This window comes from Callorhinchus milii, unplaced genomic scaffold (assembly GCF_018977255.1).
Source record: "Callorhinchus milii isolate IMCB2004 unplaced genomic scaffold, IMCB_Cmil_1.0 Scaffold3, whole genome shotgun sequence".
NCBI lineage: Eukaryota > Metazoa > Chordata > Chondrichthyes > Chimaeriformes > Callorhinchidae > Callorhinchus > Callorhinchus milii.
Genome location: NW_024704744.1, coordinates 32943394 through 32970019, shown reverse-complemented (window position 1 = coordinate 32970019; position 26626 = coordinate 32943394). Strand labels below are relative to the sequence as shown.

The following is a 26626-nucleotide window of genomic DNA, read 5'->3' as shown; positions in this document are numbered from 1 at the left end:
CAGATCTCTTTCATAAGAAAATAAAGTTATTGGACTGAGACATCTATATGTATAGATTGCAAAAGTACCACAGTACAGATTGCTGCCAATTGCAGAGATAAGGCTGACTTGGCAATAGAGCTACATCACCAATTATCCAGTCTCTTGCAGGAAAAGTGAAGAATAATTTGTCACAGATTTACATTTCAGCTCTTCTTTTGGTGGGGGGATTTTAAAGCAAACTATATAAGTAATTACTATGGAGAAATAACCTGGATTTGCCACCACAGTTTCCGAATATGACTTACCACCTTCAGCAACATGCACCACACAATAGTGACTGAATAAGTAACAGTGAATTTCCTAAGTATTAGATGGTAGAAATCACTATGATACACATTCTAACAGATAAAGCACGATTTGTGGATGAGGTGCTAGCATTCCTAACAGTCATATAGGTGTCGTGTTTTCATAATTATCCGTGCTGACAATTCTCACATCGCCCATAATTGTGTTCAAACCTATTGATATTCATTAATGATTATATGTCAGTGTGATTGGTTTGACTGCAAATTTTGGCATTGAGATAATTATCACAACACATGTGTCATTTTCACACCATAATGATCATTAAAAAATTGCCCTAAACCTCCTAGATTTTACCATAAAGGCATAGAAAAGAACTCATACCTGTTTCAGCTGTAGGTTTAGCCACTGTGAAAAAAATAAATATGAAAATGTAAGTAATTATATACAACAGGACTACAATACAATGCCTTGTTCTGTGCGGTGCTAGGAATAAACATGTTACACATTCTAACAGAAAAAACACGATTTTTGGATGAGGTTCTAGCATTGTATATTGTAAAACTACTGGGAACGCTGATGATGAAATTTAACTTTAATTTTTTTTGTGACGTTTAACAAAAAGATGAATTGCAAACAATTAACATTTATCTTCTCATTGAACATAAATTATTTGCTGTTGCTCTAGCTGGTGCAGGCTTCGCTGAAATTACAGGGATGAAGTTCCTTCTGCTCTTTTTTCACGGAGTTATTTGGCACAAGAATGTTTCATTGATTAGAGTTCAGAAAATCTACATAATTGGTTGCTGAAGAGAGTTCCAGGCACAGTGATTTGAAGGTTGACGGTGGCTGAAAGTTACTTCTAATCACTTGAGTGTTTTTAGTGCATTGCAGACTGCAGTGAAACAAAGACAACAGAGCTCAGTAATATAATAAAATCTGAATGGGCAGATATGACTGAGGTTTAACATTTCATCCAAAGGATGGCTTCAGAATGTTGTGGTTGTACGCCTCACGTCAGGACTTGGAAATCGTATAATCTAAGATAATGCAATGTTGGGATGTGCTGCATTATTGGAGATGCCGCCTTCAGTTGAGATGTTAAACCTGTCTGCATGTTCTGGTGAACGTAAAAGATCCCATGGTACCATTCAAAAATGAAAGGGAGTTTCTCCTGGTTTCCCACCCAACAATACCTCAAATTAAATTGGTCATTCACTTCATGGCTGTTTGTGGCACATTGCTGTATGCAAATTGGCTGCAGTGTTAACCCACAAACACAGTCACTATACTTTACAGTATATCCTATAAAGCGCTTTGAGGTGTCCCCCAGATGTGAAAGGCAGTAAACCGAATGCAAGGATTTGTATTATTTGAACCTACAACCTTCTAACTCAGAACATGTCTGGAGTCCTGTAGCTCAGTGGTTAGAGCACTCGCTTTGCAAGCGAGAGACCTGGGTTCAATTCCCGGCAGGGCGAAACCTTGGGCAAGTTTCCTTACTCCACACGCCTAATAATAATCCCTCCAAAACCAATAATAAATTGGTCATTTTCAATCTACGACTGTTTGTGGGACATTGCTGTGCACAATTGGCTGCCGCGTTCGCCCACAAATATATACAGTCAATTCACTTTACAGTGTGTTCTGTGAAGCGCTTTGGGACATCCTCCCGACGTGAAAAGCGCTATATCAAATGCAAGGATTATTATTATTATTATTATTATGTGGCTCATAGTTAGTCCCTTAAGAGTGCAAGAGAATCAGGTTCATTTTCATAGAATCTTTGAATAATAAGCACAGATACTTCTCTCAATGCTGAATTTTTTTTAAACACAGACAAACCACATGCACTCAAATTTGCTTGGCCACATTTGACCCTGTTTGTGGTACCAAGATCAGGTCCCGAGACGCTGAGTCCTTCACCTGAATCTACACTCTCAGAAAGTAGCTCCTTTTTAGCAGCTGTTGCTTAGCAACTTTCAAGACCTCGACTTGACCTGAAATGAATTATTACACTGGTGAGATACATTTCAAACTATGGGTCAGAAGTGGTGATTTGCTTCTGTGTGAGGGCACATGCAAAGACCATTCATATCACGTTTATAGCTTTAGTTACGCAGACTGAATGTGAGACGGTTTGTCTATTTTTGTCAAAAAGGGAAAGCAATTCTTAATTAATAATTCTATAAATTTTCACAAAAGGGTTTGATACAGTGACAATGGGGTCTACCGGGCAGTCTAAATTAAGAATGTAATGTGAATTATCTGATTGTGTGAGAGTCAAACGATTACCCTCCTGTCTCTTCCAAACATCAGTCTCAATGCTAACATCCTGAAGCTGGGTCACATGTGCTTATTGTGGCTCACAGGTTGTTGTTTCAATTGGCATACGTGATAGCAGCTTACTCTGTGTTTTAGTAAAGTTGTGATCATGCTATGTAGAACTCGAAAGTCATGAGCAGGAGGAAGATCTTAGGTTAGACTATCGTGAAGTTGATATCCAAAGAGTCCATGACATTTTTGCTAACTTACATTATACTCATGTTACTTATATTAGATCAGACAAAACAGCTTGCAAAATAGCAAGATGAGATTGATAACAGTAACCTTGCGCTTCACCACACTACAATATAATTTCCATTTATATAGCATCTTTCAAATCAGGAGGACATCTCAAAGTGCTTCACAGTGCTGAATGGGCACGTAAGCTGGGGGTAGGAGCCAAGGTTGTGGGGAGGGGAAAGATGACTGAAAGCACATTCACAGGTACATTTTGAGACATGGCTTGAAAAAGGGAAGGGAGCAAATCGGAAGAACTCTGGGATGGAATTCTAGAAATCGGGTGCAGAATGCCTGAAAGTCACAGCCAATAATGGGGCAAGTGAGGCATGAAGCAGACGCAAAGGTAGCAGCCAGGTTGGTATGATTGAAGGAGGTTGCAGAGGTAGAATGGGCGAGACTGTGGAAAGATTTAAAGGTGAAAAGAATCTGCTACAACAAAACATCAAACACAAAAAATAAGCTTGAAATGACATTTGAGGTGGTCACAGGATCAACATCATGCATTTGCTTACAACAACCTACATTTAAATTGTATGCTTCAAGTTGGATAACATCTTTGAGTGCTTCACATGGACAGGATCGGATGCCAAGCGAGAGAGGAAAGAAGAAAATACCACAATACTACATATGATCACTAAAAGCACTACGGCACCATTGCACAGAAACTCTTCTATACGTAGATGACACATGTGGAACTCTGTCTGTTTTGGATAACTCAGGCATGGTGATGAATTTCGTCATATGTCAGACCCCTAGCTACCAAAAAAGGCACATCTGGTTACTGGGAAGTTATCAACATTTTGAAATTAATAAATCAAAAATGTAAATTGTGATACAAAAATAAGATCCAAAAATAATGGATAGGTAGAACAGTGATATGTGACAGGAACATCAACCTCAAGTTTGAATAGAGTACATTCATTGTTCAAGTTTTGATTATCTGATGGTTCAATGAAAAGTGTCTGCAATGTGACTTAGGAGTTTTGCAGTAAAATCTGTGTGTTTTTCAATGAACCAATGAGTCTTATTTGTACTTTTATACAGGTCAGTGCAAGGAACACATCAGGAGTTATTCTCCACTTCTTGGTTACTTTACCGACTTTGGCATTGTTGCATTTATTATTCTCTGCTTGTTGATAAACTGACTTGTGGATGGAGGGATTGTATATATTTGCTTATAATAATCCTTGCACTCGATATAGCGTTTTCATATCTTCTAGATGTCTCAAAGCGCTTTACAGAATATATCTTAAACTGAATTGACTGCATACTTGTGGGCGAAACGCGGCAGCCAATTGCGCACAGCAGTATCCCACAAACAGTCGTGGATTGAAGTGACCTATTTATTATTGTTTTTTCTTGAGGGATTATTATCAGGCGTGTGGAGTAAGGAAACTTGCCCAAGGTTTCACCCTGCCGGGAATCAAACCCAGATTCTCTTGCTTGCGATGCAAGTGCTCTAACTACTAAGCTACAGGACTCCACAATATAATGGAAAATAAATTTCTTCTTACAAACTTAAGAGGGCAAGACAATAATACTATCAATTATTATAATTACATTTGGTATAGTGCTTTGCACATTGGAAGGACGTCCCAAAGCGCTTCACAAAATATACAGTAAAATGCAGTTATTAGATGTTTTGTGGGCGAAAGTAGCAGCCATTTTTCATACAGTAATATACCACAAGCAGCCATGAAATGAATGATCAATTTTGAATTGGGAGATTTGTTGGCCAGGACACCAGGATAAACTTCCTTCTTTTTTCAAATATTGCTATGGGATTTCAACGTATGCCTGAGAGGCAAACTGATTTAAAGGATCATCCAAAAGATGGCATCACCAACAGTGCAGCACAACCCCAGTACTGCATTGGACTGACAGCTTGGACTGTATGAGTTCAAAGTTCAGATATAAAGCTTGAACCCACAACCTTCTGACTCAGCGGCAAAAGTACCACTAAATGATCCAGCCTGACACACAAAAATCATAAATTGGGGGTGAGGAAAATGTCAACATAAATGGTGTCTCTATGACAGAAAATGAGTCTTGAGAAGTGAGTCTCTTCCAGGGAATTCCATGTACACAATGTGATACTCTCGAGGCCCTGGGATCAGTTTGGAGCTGAGGCCTCGCGAGTTGGAATGACATACATGGGGTTTACCTGCAGGAGAAACATTACTTCCTGAGATGTTCTTCCTGCATTGAAGTCATTTAAGCTGTTATTTTCCCAATAAAGTCTCTTTGCACCCCTTAGTTTCATCCTTGATGACCTTTACAAGTAATCATATTGCCTTGAGTAGCAGAACAAAGTATAAAAAACCTGATCTTCATAGCTTAAATGCCCAAGCATAGAGGCCATTTTAAATACTTAACATATAAACAGAAAAATAAAAGTACCAAAACATTGCATTAGGAAACCTAAATACTGCAAAAATACAGGTACAAAAATTAAGATAGAAGAATATTTTTCAAAATGTGTTTCAATTGCTGTGTAAGCATGTTTTTATGGAGTAGGATTTAACACAGAGAAGTGATGGGATATCTACCTGGTAGTGGAGCTTTATGTGATTTTGCTGAAAAGAGAAAAGTAACGTTAGTCTCATAAGCATTAGGCTCCTCTAAATATTATCGATACTTAAGACATAAAGACTAGAAAGATTGTACTTTGCTCCTAATCTGTCCTCAGTTAGTTGATGTCTGCCAGGTGACAGTAGAAACTCTACAATTGGGCTAAGTTCTCTAGGTTAGTTAAAGGTTAAATCAGCCAGTATTTCCATTTAGCAACCCTTTCCACAAATGTGTAGGTATGGAGGTTGGGTAAGGACAGGATCAGGCTTGATTGAAGAGCCATAGATATTCTTTGACGTTCACTGTCAAGTCTCACATAGAAATAGTGGCCTCTTGAGAATGGGGGTGGGTGGTGGTACAAGAGTGAAGTGAGAAGCGTTCCCTCGAATTCAAGATCCTCACCCTCACCTAAAAGGCCATTCACGGCCTTGCTCCCCCCTACCTCTCCGACCTACTATCCCCCTACTTACCTGCCCGTACCCTCCATTCCTCTGGCTCCGGTCTGCTCCACATCCCCCGTCCCAACCACCCTACCATCAGTGGCCGGGCCTTCAGCCTCTCAGCCCCTAGGCTCTGGAACTCTATCCCCTAGTGCCTTCGCCTTGCCTCCTCCCTTTCCTCCTTCAAGGCCGGTCTCAAGACCTTTCTCTTTGACCGTGCCTTCAGCTCCCCTCTCGACTCTCTACCCCCTCCTCGCTCCCTCCCTTCCCTCCCCTCACCCTGACCATTTCCCCCCTGCTCGGGTCCTGACCCAACTGTACAGCGCCTTGGGACGTCCTCCCGACGTGAAAGGCGCTCAATAAATGGAATCTTGTTGTTGTTGTTGTTGTTCATATCTCAATGGAAAAATAAATGAATAAATCCAAATTCTTCGTAACTTTAAACACCTATCAACTTCTTCCTCGGTCTTCTATTTTGAAGACAGAAACGTCCTATGGTGGTGAAGCTTTCCTTGTCTCTTAAATTGTGGAATTAATCCAACAGCCCACTGTTGCCAATATGGGAAACCAAATCTGAAGGCTGTAACTCAAATATGGTCTTGTCTGGATTACCTTTAAAAAGACTTCTCTCAACTTGCATGTTTCCCCCTCCCTCCACTATGAATCCTAATATTTTATTTGCTTTCTTCATTACCAGGGAACTATGTCCCAATAGTTTTAGTGATACATATACATAAACCCCAAGGTCTCTCTCCTTTTCTGATATCTCAAACACATTTTTATTCAGCACACATTCTACTTTCACCTGTTCTGAGATTTCATACCATTTCTCAGTATTAAACTATATGCTGTGTACTAAATATTAATTTTAAAAAGCAATTGGAAGCCACAGTGAAAGCTTGCCTCACTTAGCAATTGGAAAAATATGTTAGGACGTTAGTGACTGCACAACACCAGTGTCTGCTTTGGGATAAATTCAAGGATTCAATGGCAACCCTGAAGGCAACCAAATCACTATAAATTTTTCGTCTTTATTGTGAATAAAACTGACGGTTGCTGGTTTCATTTTCTCACAGTCGAAGATTTTCATAAAGCAAAACTTAGGGAAAATTGGAAAAAGAATGGCTGTTAATCAGTCTGAAACAGGACAAGCATACTGACACCATTAATGATGCACATGATTGCTCTCCATTCTTAGCACTTAGGTCTGAAATTTATACTTTTTTAATATAATGCAGAAAGAAATGGCATTAAGCCCTGCAGCTGCCATTGACAGGGAGCATCACTTTTCCTGCATATTCTCAGCATTCCTGAGAATATTACTCACAATATGAACAAAGCTGTCCTTGGGCTCAGCTATAATGCGTACTTAGATGTTTTCTTTTGGCATATTCCACAACCACAAAAGGAGAAAGGTCAGGTTAAGACAGATGAGCACTCTGTCTGCAGGCAATATTCATTTCCCCAAATTAATCATTTTGATAGGCCATGCGCCTATTTCCTGATCGATGTTCCTGATGATACAATAAATTCTGTAATTTCCTATCTGATCATTTACTGTGTAGCAAAGTGCCTTCAAATAATGAAATGTTTGTGTAAGATATGTTCAACTGAAGGACTTGATTTGTATAACCCAGAGATTCAGGCAATGCCTAACATTTCACAATATTGTACCAAACGTGCACGATTCTCATCTGCTACCAACCAGTTCTGCCGCCCTCAATGTCTGCAAGAATTTCCAGTAAGATAGACCTATTCCTTTTAATACAGTGACAGACTGCATATGAGTTAGACAAGATAAACAATAGCAAGTGGTGAGCCGTCAGAAACAATTCTGTTTATAAAGTATCCACTTCCCCTCGGCTGCATGTCTGCATGAGTAATCAACTCTGAACTGACACAGGAGGAAGCTGTTGTTGACCTGTGCAGTTATTAGCTCAGTGTGTCAACATTTATCCCACAGTGGCAAAATGGGAGTGATTGTATTCAGCACTCTGTGGATGGAGCTACTACTGCCCCCGTGAATCTTATTTTCACCTCTGGTACTGCACCAGCCACATTTAATGGAGTTTCAAATCACTTTTAATAATATGATAATCTTTGCATTTGATATAGGATATTATATCATCAACATGTCGCAAAGCACTTACTGTAGAGTGTAATGACTGTGTATTCTGTAACTGAACCCGGTAGCCAGTTTTCACAAATTGAAGTCCCGCAAACAGCAAATGCTAATCTATTATTAAACTAATGAGTGACACATAAAACTTGAAAATTGTAGATCAGTTAGTTTACCAGCTGTAGAATACTACATTGTATACCATCAATGGGTATCTAAATATCATGGACATTTACAGAAAGTCAATATGGAATTAGAAATAGCATTGTCACAAATCTATTGAACTTCTGTAAGAAAGTAACTAAATTATTCAGGGCATCTAACTTACTCACGTTTTTCAGAAGGCATTTGATAAATTTCCACAGGTGAGATCTTTAAAGAATATAATTAATGAATTTGATTTAAAACCAACTTAATAGTGGACAGCAGGAGATTGAGATGAATGGAAAATGTTCAGCCTAAAGCAGGGATTAGCATCGTTCCCGCTGAGTACAATATTGTCAAATGACTTTTCTCCCTCAGGGAGTAGATTATATATGCAACACATACTCCCAATATAAGCATTTGAAGAAATCCAATGTGTTCCGTAGAGTGTCAACTACCGTAATTCAATAAGAAAAGCTATATAAAAAATAAATGCAAGAAGAAAATTCATGCACAAATTCATGTGCCTGATAGTAGCTGTAAGAAAATCAATGTTACACTTTATGGAAAGAAAAAAAGAAAATTATCACAGATACCAAGAATACAATCTTCGCAGAACTCTGACTTCGAGGCAAAAGATATTGCATATTTTGGTAAACTCAGTGCAATAGAGTACTATTGATATGCTAGTTTATATTAGGCAGATGGCACCTTGGTTTAATTTCTCACCCAAAGGACATCACTTCTGAAAATGCAGTGTTCCCCCTGGCACAGTATGGTAGTGTCAGTCTGCATTATGAGTTCAAAGTCTCAGCAATGGACTTAAACCCACAACCTTCTGACGCATAAGCAAGGGTGTTACCAACTTAGCTGGCTGATGGGATCCACATTTATTTGAAGTGACACGTTACCAGTCAGGCAATAGTGAGCAGCTAGTGCCTTGCACTAACAGTGATTATGTAGTTTTGAGGAAAAAAACAAGGCAAGAACAACTGCTGGTGGAGAGAAAACAACTCTTGCAATTATATCCTAAACTGAACAGAGTTGATAGGAATTATTCTCCACTTGTTTTTTGACCCTTTTAGCCTTGAGAATATGGTCATACAATTGCATTTGCCCTTTGTAAACACAAACAACCCAACCTGATAATTTACAAGAATAATAACATAACATGTAGGAGCAGGAGTAGGCCATTCGTCCCTTCGAGTCTGCCCCACCGTTCAATTATGGCCGATCTTCTAATCTAACTCCAGCTAATACCATAACCCTGCCTTATCCCCATATCCCTTAATCCTATTTGCAATAAGAAATACATCTATCTCAGTCTTAAATATGCTCAAGGACTGAGCGTCAATAGCCCTTTGGGGTAGTGAGTTCCATACATTCACCACCCTTTGAGTGAAGAAGTTCTTCCTCAACTCAGTGCGAAAGGGCTGGCCTCTGATTTTAAGGTTGTGACCCCTGGTTTTAGTTTTTCCAAACTCTATCATGCCCTTTGATGATCTTATAGGTTTCTATAAGATCCCCTCTAATTCTTCTATATTCCAGAGAATATAGGCCCAAATTGGTCAGCCTATCTCGTAATTCATCCCCTTCATCCCTGGCACTAACCTAATAAATCTACGCTGCACCCCCTCCAAGGCAAGTACATCCTTCCTTAAATAAGGAGACCAAAACTGCACACAGTATTCCAGGTGTGGTCTCACCAGGGCCCTATACAGTTGCCGCAAGACTTCCCTACTCTTATACTCTAATCCTTTCATAATGAATGCTAACATACCGTTCGCCTTCCTAATTGTTGCTGCATCTGCAGACTAACTTTCTGTGATTGGTGTACAAGGACACCCAAGTCCCTCTGAACGCTAACACATTCCAATCTCTCCCCTTCTAAAAAATAGCCCGCTCTACTGTTTTTGCTACCCAGGTGGATGACTTCACACTTCCCTACATTATACTTCATCTGCCACCCACTGCCCAATCACCTAACCTATCTATGTCACGCTGCATTTTTTTAATGTCATCCTTTGTGTTGACACTTCCTCCTAGTTTTGTGTCATCCGCGAATTTAGATATATTAACTTCGATGTCCTCATCTAGATTGTTGATGTAGATGGTAAATAACTGAGGCCCAAGGACTGATCCTTGTGGCACTCCACTAGTCACATCCCGCCAATCTGAAAAGGACCCGTTTATCCCTACTCTTTATTTCCTATCCGTTAACCATTCCCCAATCCACGTTAATATGCTCCCCCCAATTCCATGGGCCCCTATCTTTTGGACTAACCTTTTATGCGGCACCTTATCGAATGCCTTCTGGAAGTCCAAATAGACCACATCCACTGATTCACCCTTATCTAGTTTATGCGATATATCCTCAAAAAATTCTATGAGATTTGTCAAACATGACTTCCTTTTTGTAAAGCCATGTTGACTTGGCCTAATTATATTGTTCTCCTCTAAATACCGCACTACCACATCCTTAATCAATGATTCTAAAATTTTTCCCATCACTGATGTGAGACTAACTCGCCTATAGTTCCCCATCTTTTCCTTTCCACCTTTTTTAAATAGTGGTGTGACATTTGCGATCTTCCAATCCATGTGGACTGTTCCAGAATCCAAGGAATTTTGGAAGATCAGACACAAGGCCTCCACTATCTCATAAGCTAATAATCCCTAAAAATCCATTTTAATATGAAAATTAACACGTAAATAATTTTAACATGTAAATAAAATCATACAGACAGACTGAGCAGGCAAGAATATTCGATAACAGTAACAGAAGCACCAGCAGGTGGCAGAGCCTTTGTGTGTTGGTCACAAGGCAAGTCTGCAGGAAATGTTAGAGTGCCTAACATTAAAGACATGGCAAATGGAGGATTTACAAAAGTATCAGAGAGCTGAATTTGGTAATCCACTCATTATTGATTATTGTAGCATGACTCTACATGGATTAGAGAGAGGTACAGAATAACACAGGTAAAACTGAGAAAGGGAACGAGGGAGTCTTAACTTATGGTATATTAGCGGGAGAGAGACATTACTGTAGGTGGATTGACTACAGGTGGATGACAATACTTTTTTTTGTGCCTTTCATGTTAGGAGGATTTCCCAAGACCCTTAACAATAATGGCTTAGCATAAGAACTGGGAGTGGGAGCTTGGGGGGTGGGAACCAGAAAGATAACCAAAACATAGTCTTGAAATGGATTTTGAATGAGGTGAAGGAGGGAGTGAGTCGGAGGGACTCTGGGATGAAGTTCCAGAGAGTGGAGCAGATAGGCTGAAAGCCTGTGCTAAGAGGAAGGGAAACTTGGCTGCAGGTGTATTAGAAGCAACTAAGTGCCAGCTAAATTTTAAGATTTTTTTTAAAAATGATCTTTTTTGTCTAAGGGAATTATTTAAAAAATGAGAATAACAACAACTTGAATTTGTTTAGCGTTCTTGAAACAAATAGCATCTTGGAGCGTTTAACAATGGTGTAGTTTGACGCCGAGCTAGAAAAGTGAGGGGAGGTGATCGAAGGCACTGTCGAAGAGGAAAATCTTCAGGTGTAATTTGAAGGTAAGCAAAGAGGACAAGAGAGATTGAGGCACAGAGATTCAGGCACAGTGGCTAAAAGCACTAATTCTAGTATAGTGGAGTCCTGCAGCTCAGTGGTTAGAGCACTCGCCTCGCAAGCGAGAGACCTGGGTTCGATTACTGGCAGGGTGAAACCTTGGGCAAGTTTCCTTACTCCACACACCTGATAATAATCCCCTAAGAAAAAAAACAAACAGTAATAAGTTGGTCACTTCAACCCACAACTGTTTGTTGAACACTGCTGTGTGTAATTGGCTGCCGAGTTTCACCCACAAATATAGTCAATTCATTTTAAAATATATTGTGTAAAGCGCTTTGAGATGTCTAGAAGACTTGAAAAACGCTATATCAAATGCAAGGATTATTATATTATTATAATGAAAATATTTTGACACCAGGAACTATAATCATAGAAGCAGTTTCATAAAGAATCACATTAAAAAACTCCCAAGAAGCAAAGTTGTTTTTAAACAAAACTGTGAAAGAGCAAAAAATAAAACAAAGATCACTCTTGCATATCATCAAAAAGAATGAAATCTGCATCTCATATAAAGCTAATGCTCTCACCAAACCACATGTCAATGCAAAATGGAAAGCACACAAGTCACTTACTTGCTGCTTCGGGCTTCGTTGCTGTAAAATAAAATGTAAAATAGACACTGGTTAAGAAACTGAGATGTCAAAAGCGAAACATTTTAAAATAACTCACTAACATTGGAGCATGTAGCTTTACCTGGGAAGGTACTGAACCAGATATAGTTCTCACAATACTCAGTGCAAATTCAGCATTGGTAATTTCAGTGAAACATAATCAAGGGCAGATTTAATAGAATTAAATATGAAGATCTATGTAGGTCAATAGAAATTTACAGCACTGAAGAAGAACATCTATTGTGTGTGCTGATTCTTTTAATGAGCAATCCTTTCATTAAGCCATTTGCCTGCCTTTTCTCCATCCTTTGGGGTTTGTTTATTTTCTTTTTGTGGGCCGTGTGTTTTATCCTTAGGTGCTAAGGGGGATGTCAAAAGTGTGGCTCATTGGTATTAAAAGATCTGCCAAGATCTAAAACTGCTAGAATAGGCTTGATGGGATTCTTCCTGTTTCTGTTTTTTTATGTTCTTCTCCTAAAAAGCATTGGCAATTAACCACAAAAAAAGCTTTGTCAATGCTACATAATGAAAATTGTTTACTCTTTACTCCCAGTGACAGTACCAAACTATCTCTTCAGCCAGGTCCTTTGAATAGAAATGTTGTCTTTCTCACAATGATGGCTTACAAACTTTATCTGAATGTTCTTTATCAGAGAGAGAAGACGTTCATCCTGTCAGTCTGGGGTACACACAGTAAATTGTAACCAGCACATTTACAGTGTCTTTCACACAGGGAAAATGTCTCAAAGAGCTTCACAGGGAGAGAATGGGAGATGGAGATGTCATAGGAAAGTGGACAAAAACACAGTTAAATAGATTTTTGAAACCAAAGAGTAAGGTGTTTGGCAGAAGGATTTAGGGAGAGAATTCAGAGGGAGGGCCAGAGTTGCTGGGCAAAGCAGGGGCAAGTGTCACAATCTCAGCCTTTCAGCCTTGCACACTTTTATGTGGAGCAAAACATGAAATTAGGAGAGTGAAAAGATTGGGCGAGGAAATGGCACTGCAAGAGATAATAATAATAATCATTACATTTGATATAATGCTTTACAGTCAAAAGGACGTGCTTCACAGGATATATTGTTAAGTGGTGCTTTGTGGGTGAATGTTGCAACCAATTTTCACATGGCAATGTCTCACAAAGTCATGAAGTGAATGACCATTTTTATTTGGTTGATTGTTGGCCAGGTCACCGGGAGAAACTGTCTTCTATTTTTGAATAATGCCATGGGATCTTTAACATCCAGCTGAATAGCAGATTGGGGCCTTGGTTTCATGTTTCATCTGAAGGACAGCACCTCCAACAATGCAGCAAGCCACAGCACTGCATTGGAATGTCAGTTTAGACGTTATGAGTTCCATGTCCCGATGTGGGACTTGAAACCATAACCTTCTGACTCATAGGGGAGACTGCTATCAACCAAGCCAAGCTGACATGCATGTAGGGTGGAACAAGGGCATAAAGACATTTGAAAGTTAGTGCAAGGATCTGAAGTTAATCCACTGGGGACTAGGGAATCAGATAAACTTAGTAAGAATGGAACTGATGGGCTCAAAGAAACTAGCACGGGAAAATAGTCAGGTTCAGTTCCCAGAGGTGAGTGAATAGCATGAATCACGCTGTGCACTTTACTGCCCCCACCCTCCACAAACACTATTGTTCTCTTTCTCCTGGTTCTTTAAAATTATTTGCCGACTTCCTAGCTTTGCAGCATTCAAATCATATTTCTACTGGGTTGAAACTGGATGGCAAGTTCCTTATCACTGAGAGACAAACTTAATCCTCACACTACTCAGTTCCTGCTACACATTTACCTGGGTGAGACGTAATCTGATAAATGAATAATATGGTGACTATTATCCAACACTACCATCTATAAAACATTTAATTAAGCACTCTGAAGGCTCTATGTAACTGCAAACTATGCTTTAATATCATTATGAAAACATGCTGCTGAAGGAGTAGTGGTTTATAACCAGGAGGATATGGCTCAAAGCATAGCTGAATCTATCCAAATCTCTTTTAAAGTACCTTTCACCATTATTTATTCTTTATATAGAAGTAATACTGTATATAACAGATTGCGAATTTTCTGTAATAAAAATAACCTGATAATATTGGTCATATAATATGATCCAATCTACCTTTGTCGAGTGATATTACTTTCATTTTGAAATATCAACCGGAAACTTTTACATCATACAAATGGACTAAGAGATTGCACTATAGGGGAAGAAAATCCATTTAAAGATACTGCACTCTCTTATGTAGATTGTAAATGATAACAAATACCTTGACGCCAGTTCAATCTCAAGTTTACAATATCATCTGAGCTCCTTGATGGATTCCTGCTGTGCAATTCATTTAAAGTCCACCAGTGTCTTTTATATTAGAGAGAGTTTGAATTTACAGTAACCTTGCACAGTGAAGTTTAGTTTTCATTGTGTTAGATTCTCAAAAGTTTACTGCACAATTGAATTTGTTTTATAACATTACCAATCACAACTCAACATCAACCTTAACATTTTGAGGACATTGCTGGTCTGAAAACACCAAGGCAAACAATCATGTTTCCCCTCCTGGATTTGATTTCATACTGTTGACACTAATCATGCCATTACAACTTTAAAGAAATACTATTGTCCAAATGATAGCTGGGCATTCTTTAATAATAATAATTCTTGCATTTGATATATTGATAACAAACAATATCCTCTCTATCTGTGACCGAGGCTCCCTCTGCCTCCTCGTCCTCCTGGAGCTTTCTGCTGCGTTCCACACAGTCGATCACCCCATCCTTCTCCACTGCCTGTCCTCCATCATCCACCTCAGTGGAACCATATTCGCTTGGTTCAAGTCCTGCCTTACAAACCGCCAGTACTACATTTCTGCAAATGGCTTTTCTTCGCGCTTCCACCTGGTCACCGGCAGTGTATCCCAAGGATCCATCCTTGGCCCCCTTCTCTTCCTCATCTATATGCTCCCTCTCAGTGATGTCATCCGCAGACACGGGGTTAACTTTCACATGTATGCAGATGACACTCAACTGTACTTTTCCACCTCCAGCTGCAACCCCCAGTACCCGATGTTCTGTCAGCTTGTCTGTCGAACACCAGGAGTTGGATGAGTGCAAATTTCCTGCAGTTGGACGTCAACAAGACAGAAGCCATACTCTTTGGCTCCCGCTGACGTCTTCTGTCCCATGGTTCCGACCTCCTCAACCTACCCGACCTGTCCTTAAAACTCTCCGAACCTGTGCACAACTTAGGCGTCAGGTTCGATCCCCAGTTATCCTTCCTTCTCCACATCCGATCCTTGACCAGTACCGCTTTCTTCTACCTCTGCCACATTGCCCTTCTCCGACAATACCTTACCCCAAAAGCTGCTGAAACCCTTGTCCATGCATTTGTCACCTCTTGGCTGGACTAAGTGTTGTGACTGTCTTTGTAGGCAAATACATCAGCATATTTTGCACACAGCAACATCCCTCAAACAAATGGGAAGTAGATAAGTCAATTTAACTGGAGGATTGTTGACTAGGACACCAGTAGAAATTCTCTTCTCTTTTCAAATATTGTCATGGGTTCTTTAGTCTCCATCTGAACAGGCAGATGAGACTTTAGTTCAGTCTCATCCAAAGGAATGGCACCTTTGACAATATAACCTATTTCGCCACTGCACTGGAGAATAAGCCTAGACCAACCTTTTGGCTGCTGATGGCCAGATGCCCTACATGAGAAAAGTTCTCGGGCCGAAGCAGCAATATATTTGTGTTTCCCTTCCAAAAACATAACATAACATTTACACTGTGCCTTTTTCACGTCGGAAGAACATCTCAAATGCTTGATAATGCCGTCTGGGCACCTGAGTTGGGAGTGGGAGCTGAGTGAGGTGGGGTGGTGAAGGGATAAGATAAACAAGAGTGCGGTCAAAGAGTTAGGTCATGACCTGCTTTGAAAGAGGGGAGGGTGGTAAGGAGGGAGACAAAAGGACTCCGGGAATGACAAAATGGCGACAATTGGACAGATGGTGTGAAGAGACATGAAGCAAGCTGGTGTTTGTTGGGCAAAGGGAATTTTGAAAGGATAGAGTAACAAGTGGCCACCTTCTCTCTCTGTACTCTATTTTGCCATTATTTGTATCATCATATTTTCCAGCAAGGAAATTTTACCATCTCCTACAGGATAATTTGTCTAGCAGGACTGTATTGCAAATGTGATTATAGGACAGAAAAGTAATTCATCCATTATTTTGCTGTTAATACATTTTTGAATTAGTTGACAAGTTGGACAATTTGTCTCAGTCAAATGTCAGGTGATCTCAGAGTTTGTTTATAGCAGATCAATGTATTGCATCGTATACATGCAAGAAAACTAAACAAACGATAATCCACAGTGACTTCAACAATGTGACTATTTGAGGGAGGAAATATATGCTACTTTATTATTAAGAGCGTTAATAACAGAAATATTGACTCAAAATAATACTGATCTCAAAGCAGGTAATTTGAATCCAATAGGGATAAAGATCAGAAGCGCTATAGTCAAAGAAATCTCCTCATCGAATTTATTTTTTTATTGACCACAGGGAAATTACATTCACAACTTATTTAAAACTTTGAAAACAGAACATCAAGCCAAGGACAGATCACTTACTTGTTATGGCTTTGGGCTTTGGTGCTGTAACAAAGGAAATAGCTGGGTAAATAACCGATCTTATTTCACTCCAGACTGCAAGAAACATTTAGGTGCTAAAGAAACTCAACAATAAGCATTGAGTTTTAACCATCAGCATGTTAAAACTCCAGGATCAATTACTCTCAGATAGAGCACAGGTGAAATAGAGAGCTTCATTGAGTAATATGGCACAAAAACAGGCCATTTGGCTCAACTAATCTGCACCAGTGTTTCTATTCCACTCAGGCCCCCATTCCTCCTATTACCCTCACCTATACTCTCCATTTCCTTCTCAATCATGTATGTTAGAGACTTATTTCTCAACCCTGCTCATTCATATGCTTCAACCAATACATCTGAATATTGGCCCTACTAGTCCAATGTAGAAACATTGACATGTCCCACAGACATTCAATTTGGTGTCAATGTCTCAGGCACTAGAAACTTGAGTTGTGTTTGTCCCAATGAACACTATTGCATTTTGGATCCAGCCAGCCAGATAGCTATTCTTTCCCATTAGTCTGGAAATGAAAGGTCAGTATATCAGCTCTGTGTCACCAAGCTGTTTGATTCAAACTTAATGATCCTCAACATCAACGATTCTCTGAATCACACTCCAAACAAGAAAATAACAAATCAGACAGGAAGAAAATGGTATTCATGCCATTCAGCTCATTTTAGGATTTGATGAGATGGTAAACAGTAATCCCATCTATTTAAAGATCCTGTAACACAATTCAAAAGGAGAAGGGAGTTTCATCCAGTGACTCAGGGAAACAATCCTCCATAATAATTGGTCAATCAACTCTATTTCCAAATCATTTCTACTGCCTTCTTACTTTCTTATGACCACAGTTGGATTGAAAAGATTCTCTTTGGGAAAATAACAGCTTCTGTAATAATGGCATTTTGCTTTAAATTAAGCTGAAATTATTCTCAGGGGAGCCAGTCATTATCAGTAGGCAGCAATAAATGAAGACATCAACCAGTTACAATTTTCATTTCTGTGTTAATTAATATTGTTTTTCTTTAACCCATCATGTGGTAGAAACTCCACTTGGGTCTAGTTTTACTCGACTCACATAGTATTTTAGAGCATCCAGGATTTGGCAAACTCTTAAATATCCAGTGGCTTCTCCTCCCACCCCCACAAAGTCACATGCAACATTTCTCAGGATCCTAGACTTGGTTGTCTTTGTTTCATCATCTGTATGCTCTCAATTGGTGACATTATCCACGGTGCACTTCAACATGTTCACGGAAGAAACTCAACTCTATCTCTTTGGTACTACTCTTGATTGTAGGACTATTGTCATCCTATCAGTAATCAAGTCCTAGATAAGCACTCAGTTGAATGTCAATAAGACTGAGAATCTTTGCTTGGTTCCCGTCAATGCTTTCTCACCTCAGACACTAATTGCAATGCCCTGCATGGATAACAATCCGTGCATTTGCCTTATCATATTCACATTGAGACGTCTCAAAGCGCTTCACAAAATATATTGTAAAGTGAATTGACTACATTTTGTGGGCAAAACGCAGCACTTTTTGGAGAAATTATTATTCCCGGAAAGCGATCCATTAATCTACTAACAACCTGGTTCCTAATTACTGCTAGGTAAGCAGAGGTGTAAAGAAACTTGCCTAAGGTTTTTCCACGTATGAGAATCAAACCCAGGTCCTCTTGTGTGTGAGGCAAGTGCTCTAACCACTAGCTACGGGGATACACATGGAGCCGGTATGGAACCTTTCTGTCTTATTCATTTCCAGCTGTCCTTCAAGTCCTACATCCGGATTCTCACTCAGTTGGACTTCCCTCACTTTCTCACCATCAACCGCCTCTGCCATTACTTCTCCCCCAGGCTGCTCAGACCATCGTCCATTCATCATATTCAGGCTCGACTATTCCAATGTCCTGATTACCCAACTCCCCAGCTCCTCCATCCAGAAACACAGACCATCCAGAACCCTGCAGCCCATGTGCTCTTGTGCAACAGGTTCCATTAGACTATCATCTCTATCTCTCTCGGCTCCACTTGGTACTCCAGCACCAGCAGTCTACCTTGCCCCCTCCTTTTCCACCTTTAAGACCCGCCATCAGACCTAGCTTTTTGACCACTTTCAGTCACCTTCATCCTCAGTCAACATCATCTAAAGTTAATTGCTGAATTCAACATATTGCCAAATACTAGATACAGAAATGCTACATAAATAGAGTAACTCTAGACCAGGTAGGATTTCTCCCACTACACATTTTCATCCCAACATTTCTTATCTTGGAAGCAGCATTAAAATGCCTGTGTATTCTTTCGTTCCTATCACCTGACTTTCCTCTGTCGCCATGGTACCTCACTTTCTCTTTATGCTTTGCTGAGACTTTTTTTACTTTGCCCCGTCGACCACTATAATAGCTACAAAACTAGTCTGCCCATCTGCAATATTGATCGTTAACAAGTCAACTGAGCACAAGAGTGGGAAAAGTGAGCATTTGCAATGTACAATGTAAGCGGTTCTCAGATCATCAGTTAATTTAACCAGCAATTAGAGAATCAGCCTTTTAACCTCTGATGCAATTAAAATAAGACCAAATCTTGCTATTTTTATACTTTGATGCAGAATTACTGCGTACACACAAATTGCATATTTATTTGAATAACAAAGGTAAATACCCTTTTAATTTCCTTTTGACAGACCAAGTAAAAATGAGAACACTGTTAATTTTAATCTAACACTAAATGTCTTCATACAATATAATGGTCAAAGCTTTCATATGCAAAATATATAGGTAAAACTGAGTAAAATTGAGTGATATTTAGGGTTACTGTGATATAAAATAATTCCTGTTTTTAATTTCAACACAGTCAGACTTTCATGCAAGAGTCATAATTGATAGAACAGTGGTAAGCAGCGGTTGAAAACAACACAGCTGGTATTAAAGCAATACCAATAATAATAATAAAAATAAAATATAATAATAATAAAAATAAAAAATGTTTCCCACACACAAAAAGTGGTAAAGGTCATTTCAAAAACAGCTTGATGCAGTGATGGGAAGGCAGTAGGTTGGAGATTCTGGAATGATGAAATCAAATGGGCCGAAGGGCCTTCTTCATGCAAACCAATCTTGTGATCCATATCATTTATTTTTGCTGTTGTAGAGCAAGTCAAGGGACATGCGCAAAACCTCCCCCTGCTGGCAGTCAGAGGATCTACATGCTGCTCTTCGGGGCCCAATTTTGTGAACATCACAACAAAATTCACAGACAACTAAATTCACAGATGGCTAAACTCAAAAACAGCTACATTCACAATGGCACCTCACTTTCTCTTTATGCTTTGCTGAGACATTGTTTTTTAATTTGCCCCATTACATGATAGAATGTCTACTAAATTCACAGCCCACAAGGTTGCTGATGGAAATCAGGGCCAAGATATTTGCAAATTGGAAGTCGTAAACCAGAAGTTATAGTTAATGCCAAAAAGTCTAGTTTGCAACTATCACAAATTAGATGCCATATTGCAATAAAAACTGAATTGTGGGTGTGATAACAGCAGCAGAACTAATGTAGCACCTACAAACATTCCTATTTCTATTGCTACCATTTTAAATTACCTGTTCTCCTTGCTCCTTTATCTTTTGTTGCTAAGTATTCTTGTATTAAAGAAATAAAATTATGCATGTGGAGAAAATTTAAATGTTACAATTTTGGGGAGTATTACAGGCATACTAAACAGGAAGATCCAGGTTCAAACCCAATAATAATAATAATAATCCTTGCATTTGATATAGCGCTTTTCACGTCGGGAGGACGTCCCAAAGAGCTTCACAGAACACACTGTAAAGTGAATTGACTGTATATTTGTGGGCGAACACGGCAGCCAATTGCGCACAGCAATGTCCCACAAACAGTCGTAGATTGAAAATGACCAATTTTATTATTGTTTTTGGTTTTTGGGGGGATTATTATTAGGCTCTGTGTGGAGTAAGGAAACTTGCCCAAGGTTTCGCCCTGCCTGGAATTGAACTCAGGTCTCTCACTTGCAAAGCGAGTGCTCTAACCACTGAGCTACATGCCTCCAAGCGTATCTTATAGATTTATTTTATATGGGAAATGATGTGATGTAGCTGATTACTTAATAAGGGACAAGGTTATTGAGCTGGGATATGCAATTTAGTCATATAAAAATAAATAATCCTTGCCTTTGATATAACTCCTTTCACGTCAGAAGGATGTCTCAAAGTGCTTCACAGGATTTACTGCAATGTGTAGTCACAGTGTGTTTTGTAGAAAAATGTGGCAGCCAATCTGCATGCAAAATTGTTCTGAAAACAACCAAGAAGTGAATGGCCAATTTTATCTGGGGGACTGTGGGAGAAGCTTCTCTTTCTCAAATATTGGGATCTTGAACATCCACCTGAGCAGGTAGGCGAGGCCTTAATTTAACATTTCACCCAAAAGATGGCACCCCTGACAATGCACTGGATCTGACTGATCTGAGGTGAGAGTATATGAACTGTATATTGGCCCTATAGGTGTAATTCAGTACTAGGTTTGATACTCATATCAAACTAGGTTTGATATTGGTTTCTTGGGCCTTGGGACGTCTTGGGACGTCCTCCTGACGTGAAAGGCGCTTTATAAATTGAATCTTGTTGTTGTTGTTGTTGTTCTATATTAGTAGAAAACAATGTTTCTCTTAAACTTAAAATAAATATATTTTATTTTTCTGCACCTCTGATTTAATCTATGTTGGTACACTTTGATCTGAGGTCAGCTAAAAATCAGCTCTGAGCTGGTCAGTAGACTGAACTGGTTTGACCTTAGAAAGACACTGGAGTAACCAGTTCAGAAGTGAATTGATTATTGGGTTTACATGATCAGAAGCACAAAAGGGATGATGAATTAGTTGATGTATATCATTGACAGTCAGGATTGAAGCAATGCCAGAATAGTTTTTCTTATTGGCTGCATTGGAAGGTTGAAAAATAAGCTTTACATTTTTCCAGTCCTCCAAGACACTAACCTGGGTGAAGCGTGCAACACAATGAAGGATGCTATAAAATGAAAGGTGCTCTACAATGAAGGGTGCTATACAATGAAGGGTGCTATACAATGAAGGGCGCTATACAATGAAGGGTGCTATACAAGTGCAAGTTGTTCTCTTCCACTGGCTGGCTCTCTTATTTACTAGGACCCATTTAATCTTTATAAATTTAGTTTAGAACATTTTCAAATTCGAATTTCTCAATCCTAATGTGGATTTACTGAAAGGATAAATTCTGTCTCTCTGTGAACTGAGAGGACAGTCAATAAGTGCATCAAGAATTTTTTTTCCCCACTTGTTCATTTATAATGAAAATTAACTCTGCGATGCATGAACAATTTACACTTGATCAATTGGCCTGGCATTACTGCATTGCAATTCCAACAATGTATTTTTTTGCAATATTTTATGCAATAAGGACATAGACAGACTGGTAAAATAGACAGACAGGTGATAGGTGAAGTTTAATGCGGAGAAATGTGAAGTGATGGATTTTGGGAGGAAGAATGAGGAGAGTCAATATAAGCTGATGGTACAATCTTAAAAAGGGTGAAGGAACAAGAGACTGGGGATTCATATAAGTAAATCTTTGAAGGTGGCAGGACAGGTAGATAAAGCTGTTAAAAAAGCATACGTGATACTAGGCTTTATAAATAGGGGCATAGAGTACAAAAGTCAGGAAGTTATAATGATGCTTTATAAAATACTGGTTAAGCCTCAGCTGGAGACTGTGTTCAGTTCTGGGCCCCACACTTTAGGAAGGATGTCAAGGCATTGGAGAGGGTGCAAAAGAGGTTTACCATAATGGTACCGGGAATGAGGGACTTCATTTATCAGGAGAGGCTAGAGAAGCTAGGATTATTCTCCTTCGAGCAGAGAAGATTAAGAGGAGACTTAGTGAAAATTTTCAAAATTATGAGGGGATTCAATAGGATGAACAAGGAGAAACTTTTCCACTGGCGGGTGGGTCGGTAATCTGAGGACACCAATTTAAAATAGTTGTTGAAAGAAAGAGAGGGGAGGTGAGGAGAAATGTTTTCACACAGCGAGTTGTTCGGATCTCAAATGTATTGCCTGAAAGGGTGGTGGAAGCTAATTCCATAACAACTTTTAAGACAGCAGTAGAAAATTATTTGGGGAGGACAAGTTTGCAGGGCTATGGGGATAGAGCAGGAGAGCGGGATTGATTTGGATAGCTTTTTTCAAAGAGCCAGCACAGACACAATGGGCCGATGGCCTCCTTCTGTGCTGTATAATTCCATGATTCTATGATATTAGAGATATTAACCCCTAAAATAATTAGTACTCAAAAATTCTCAGTGTTACATCTGGAATCAGTAATGTGCAACACAGCTACAATGAGATTATATATATGCATCAGCATCATACAGTTTCACTGAAACTCACTGGACAGCCTGAAGATGACTGAAGATAATCAGCTGAAATGCTTTGGAAGAATTTTCACGCATCACAAAAGATTGGAATAATGTAGGCATCCAATTCAATCCAAACAATGCAGTTCTCATTAAAATCAGCAGTTTTTCAGATGGGTTCGATTAAGCTAAATGGATCATCAGTCACCATCATATTCTTAGGGTGTTAGATAGATTAAAAAATGGATAAGGATTCCTAGAATCTTTCAGAAATTTGGAAGATGTGATAAGGCGCTATATCAAATGCAAGGATTATTATTAACTGTAAGTATAGTTACAGTTAATGGAGTCCTGCAGCTCAGTGGTTAGAGCACTCGCTTTGCAAATGAGAGACCTGAGTTCAATTCCAGGCAGAGGGCGAAACCTTGGGCAAGTTTACTTACTCCACACGCCTAATAATAATCCCTCCAAAAAAACAAAACAATAATAAATTGGTCATTTTCAATCCATGACTGTTTGTCGGACATTGCTGTGCGCAATTGGCTGCCGCGTTCGCCCACAAATATACAGTCAATTCACTTTACAGTATATTCTGTGAAGCGCTTTGGGACGTCTAGAAGACGTGAAAAGCGCTATCAAATGCAAGGATTATTATTATTATTATTATATCCTGCATCCACAGAATTTAAATAAGCATAATTTAAAAGAGTTTGGCCCTGAGTTGTTAAGTGAATTAACAAGGGACACTGTTTGATAAATTGGCCTCTGTTGGTGTATTTCTGACTTCTAATGGTAGCCCCTTGGAATCCCATTGACCAACAAAAGATGGTAAATTTACAGAACAGCAAAGTTAATATGCACTCATCGCCGAATATACGGACATTTAATAGAAAACAGAGAATCTGCACCCACCCCCCCACCCAACATTCTGGTAGTTATAAGATCTGAACAACAACAACAAATTGCATTTATAAAGCAACTTTCAAGTCGGGAGGACCTCTTGAGGCCCTGAAGGAACATTGAGGAAATCATTGAACTGTTCATTCATTCATTTTGTATTATAATTCAGCTCAAATGCATATTTTACTTAATTCATTACCTTGTATTGAAGGTGCTGGGGTTGATTTTGCTTCCGTCACCCTTTTTGCCACTGCAGAAATCATAATAACACATTAGTAAATGCACAGTAAATATTGTACTCATGCTAAAACAAATAAGCATCCTAAATTAAATTAGAAGCTCTTATAGAAATAATGTCTCCTATAAATTAATAAAAGTAGTGTATTTGTGTTTAATTAGCAGCATATCAAGTTATGGATGTGAAACCTATAAATTATTTACTGCAGAGTGAGGATTGGGTACTCAAGCTATATAATGCTCTGGTCAGATCACACCTAGAGTATGACATACAATTCTGGTTGCCACAATATGGCCTGCCCAGGCCCTACAGGCAGTGCAGAGGAGAGCGATAAGGATGATCCCCAGTATTACAGGAATGAGCTATGAGCTCAGTTAAGCCAAGGATTAGTTAAACTACAGATCTTCAGTCTTCAAAGAAGCCAACTCAAAAGAATCTGATAGAGGTGTTTAAAATTTTTAATAGGATTGAAAAGTTAAATCCAGAATAACACTTTATATGCACTCCTAGATAAGAGGAAAAACATAATGATAATAATCCTTGCATTTGATATCGTGCTTTCACGTTTTTTAGATGTCTCAAAGCGCTTCACAGAATATACAGTAAAGTGAATTGACTGTATATTTGTGGGAGAAACCCGGCAGCCAATTGTGCACAGCAGTGTCCCATAAACAGCCGTGGATTGAAGTGACCAATTTCTTTCTTTCTTTATTTCTTCATTTATTTTTCTTGAGGGATTATTATCAGACGTGTGGAGTAATGAAATTTGCCCAAGGTTTCGCCCTGCCGGGAATTAAACACAGGTCTCTTGCTTGCAAGGTGAATCCTCTAACTACTGAGTTACAGGAGTCCACAAACCTAGATTTAGAGGTGTAACAGGCAATTTCAGAACAGATATCCAGAGGGTAATTAACAATTAGAATAGGTTACCAGGAGCGTGGTTGAGGCCAGGACATTTGACACATTTAAACAACAGTTTTATGTCACCCACAAAATATACAGTCAATAATTCTGTGAAGCACTTTGAGATGTGTTGAAGATGTGATAGGGCACTGTATTAAATGCAAAGATCATTATTAGTATGAGTGGTTGCCAGGATGGCTGTTCCAGAAGGATGAGACCAAATGGGCCAATGGGACTTTTTCATCCAAACTCATGGAATTATACAGCACAAAAGGTGGCCATTCAGCCAATCGTGTCTGTGCCAGCTCTTTGAAAAGAGCTATCCAAATCAATCCCACTCCCCCACTCTCTCCATGCAAACTTGTCCTCCCCAAATAATTATCTACTTCTCTCATACAATCTGTTATCAAATCAGCTTCCACGACCCTTTCAGGCAATGCATTCCAGATCCAAACAACTCACTGTGTAAAAAATGTCACCTCACCTCCCCTCTTTTTCTTTTAACAACTATTTTAAAAGGGTGTCCTCGGGTTACCGACCCACCCATCAATGGAAATAGTTCTTGTTCATCCTATCCAATCCCCTCATAATTTTGAAAATTTCTATTGAGTCTCCCCTTAACCTTCTCTGCTCCAAGGAGAATAATCCCAGCTTCTCTAGCCTCTCCTGATAACTGAACTCCCTCATTCTTGGTACCATCCTGGTAAATCTCCTTTGCACCATCTCCAATGCCTTGACATCCTTCCTAAAGTGTGGTGCCCAGAACTGAACACAGTCTGTAGCTGAGGCCTAACCAGTGTTTCATAAAGGTTCATCATAACTTCCTGACTTTTGTATTCTATACCCCTATTCATAAAGCTTTGCATCTTGTATGTTTTTTTGACAGCTTTATCTACCTGTCCTGCCACCTTCAAAGATTTCCTTATATGAACCCTCAGGTCTCTCTGTTCCTTCACCCCCTTTAAGATTGTACCATCAGCTTATATTGCCTCTCCTCATCTTCCTCGCTCGCCTCCACTGGCTCCCCATCCCCCAGAGGATCGAATTCAAGATCCTCATCCTCACCTACAAGGCCATTCACGGCCTTGCTCCCTCCTACCTCTCTGACCTACTATCCCCTACCTACCTGCCCGTAC

The 26626-nt window shown here is 39.3% G+C and overlaps 1 protein-coding gene and 1 non-coding gene across 6 annotated transcripts in view; one reads left to right on the top strand and one right to left on the bottom strand.

The window, feature by feature from the left end:
- The window catches only part of trdn (triadin), a 258959-nt gene that overhangs the window by 32820 nt on the left and 199513 nt on the right, over positions 1-26626 (bottom strand). For 3 of the 5 annotated variants that reach the window (XM_042333199.1, XM_042333200.1, XM_042333202.1), the window contains 5 exons: positions 24549-24599; positions 17010-17033; positions 12318-12338; positions 5400-5426; positions 670-693 (listed from right to left, as the gene is read on the bottom strand). In XM_042333199.1, the coding sequence (XP_042189133.1) occupies positions 670-693; positions 5400-5426; positions 12318-12338; positions 17010-17033; positions 24549-24599 (147 nt within the window). The remainder of the gene's footprint in view (positions 1-669; positions 694-5399; positions 5427-12317; positions 12339-17009; positions 17034-24548; positions 24600-26626) is intronic. The other 2 variants (XM_042333201.1, XM_042333204.1) reach the window with 1 other exon arrangement.
- trnaa-ugc lies at positions 1695-1766 on the top strand. The gene has a single exon. It is a non-coding gene; the product is annotated as a tRNA-Ala (tRNA).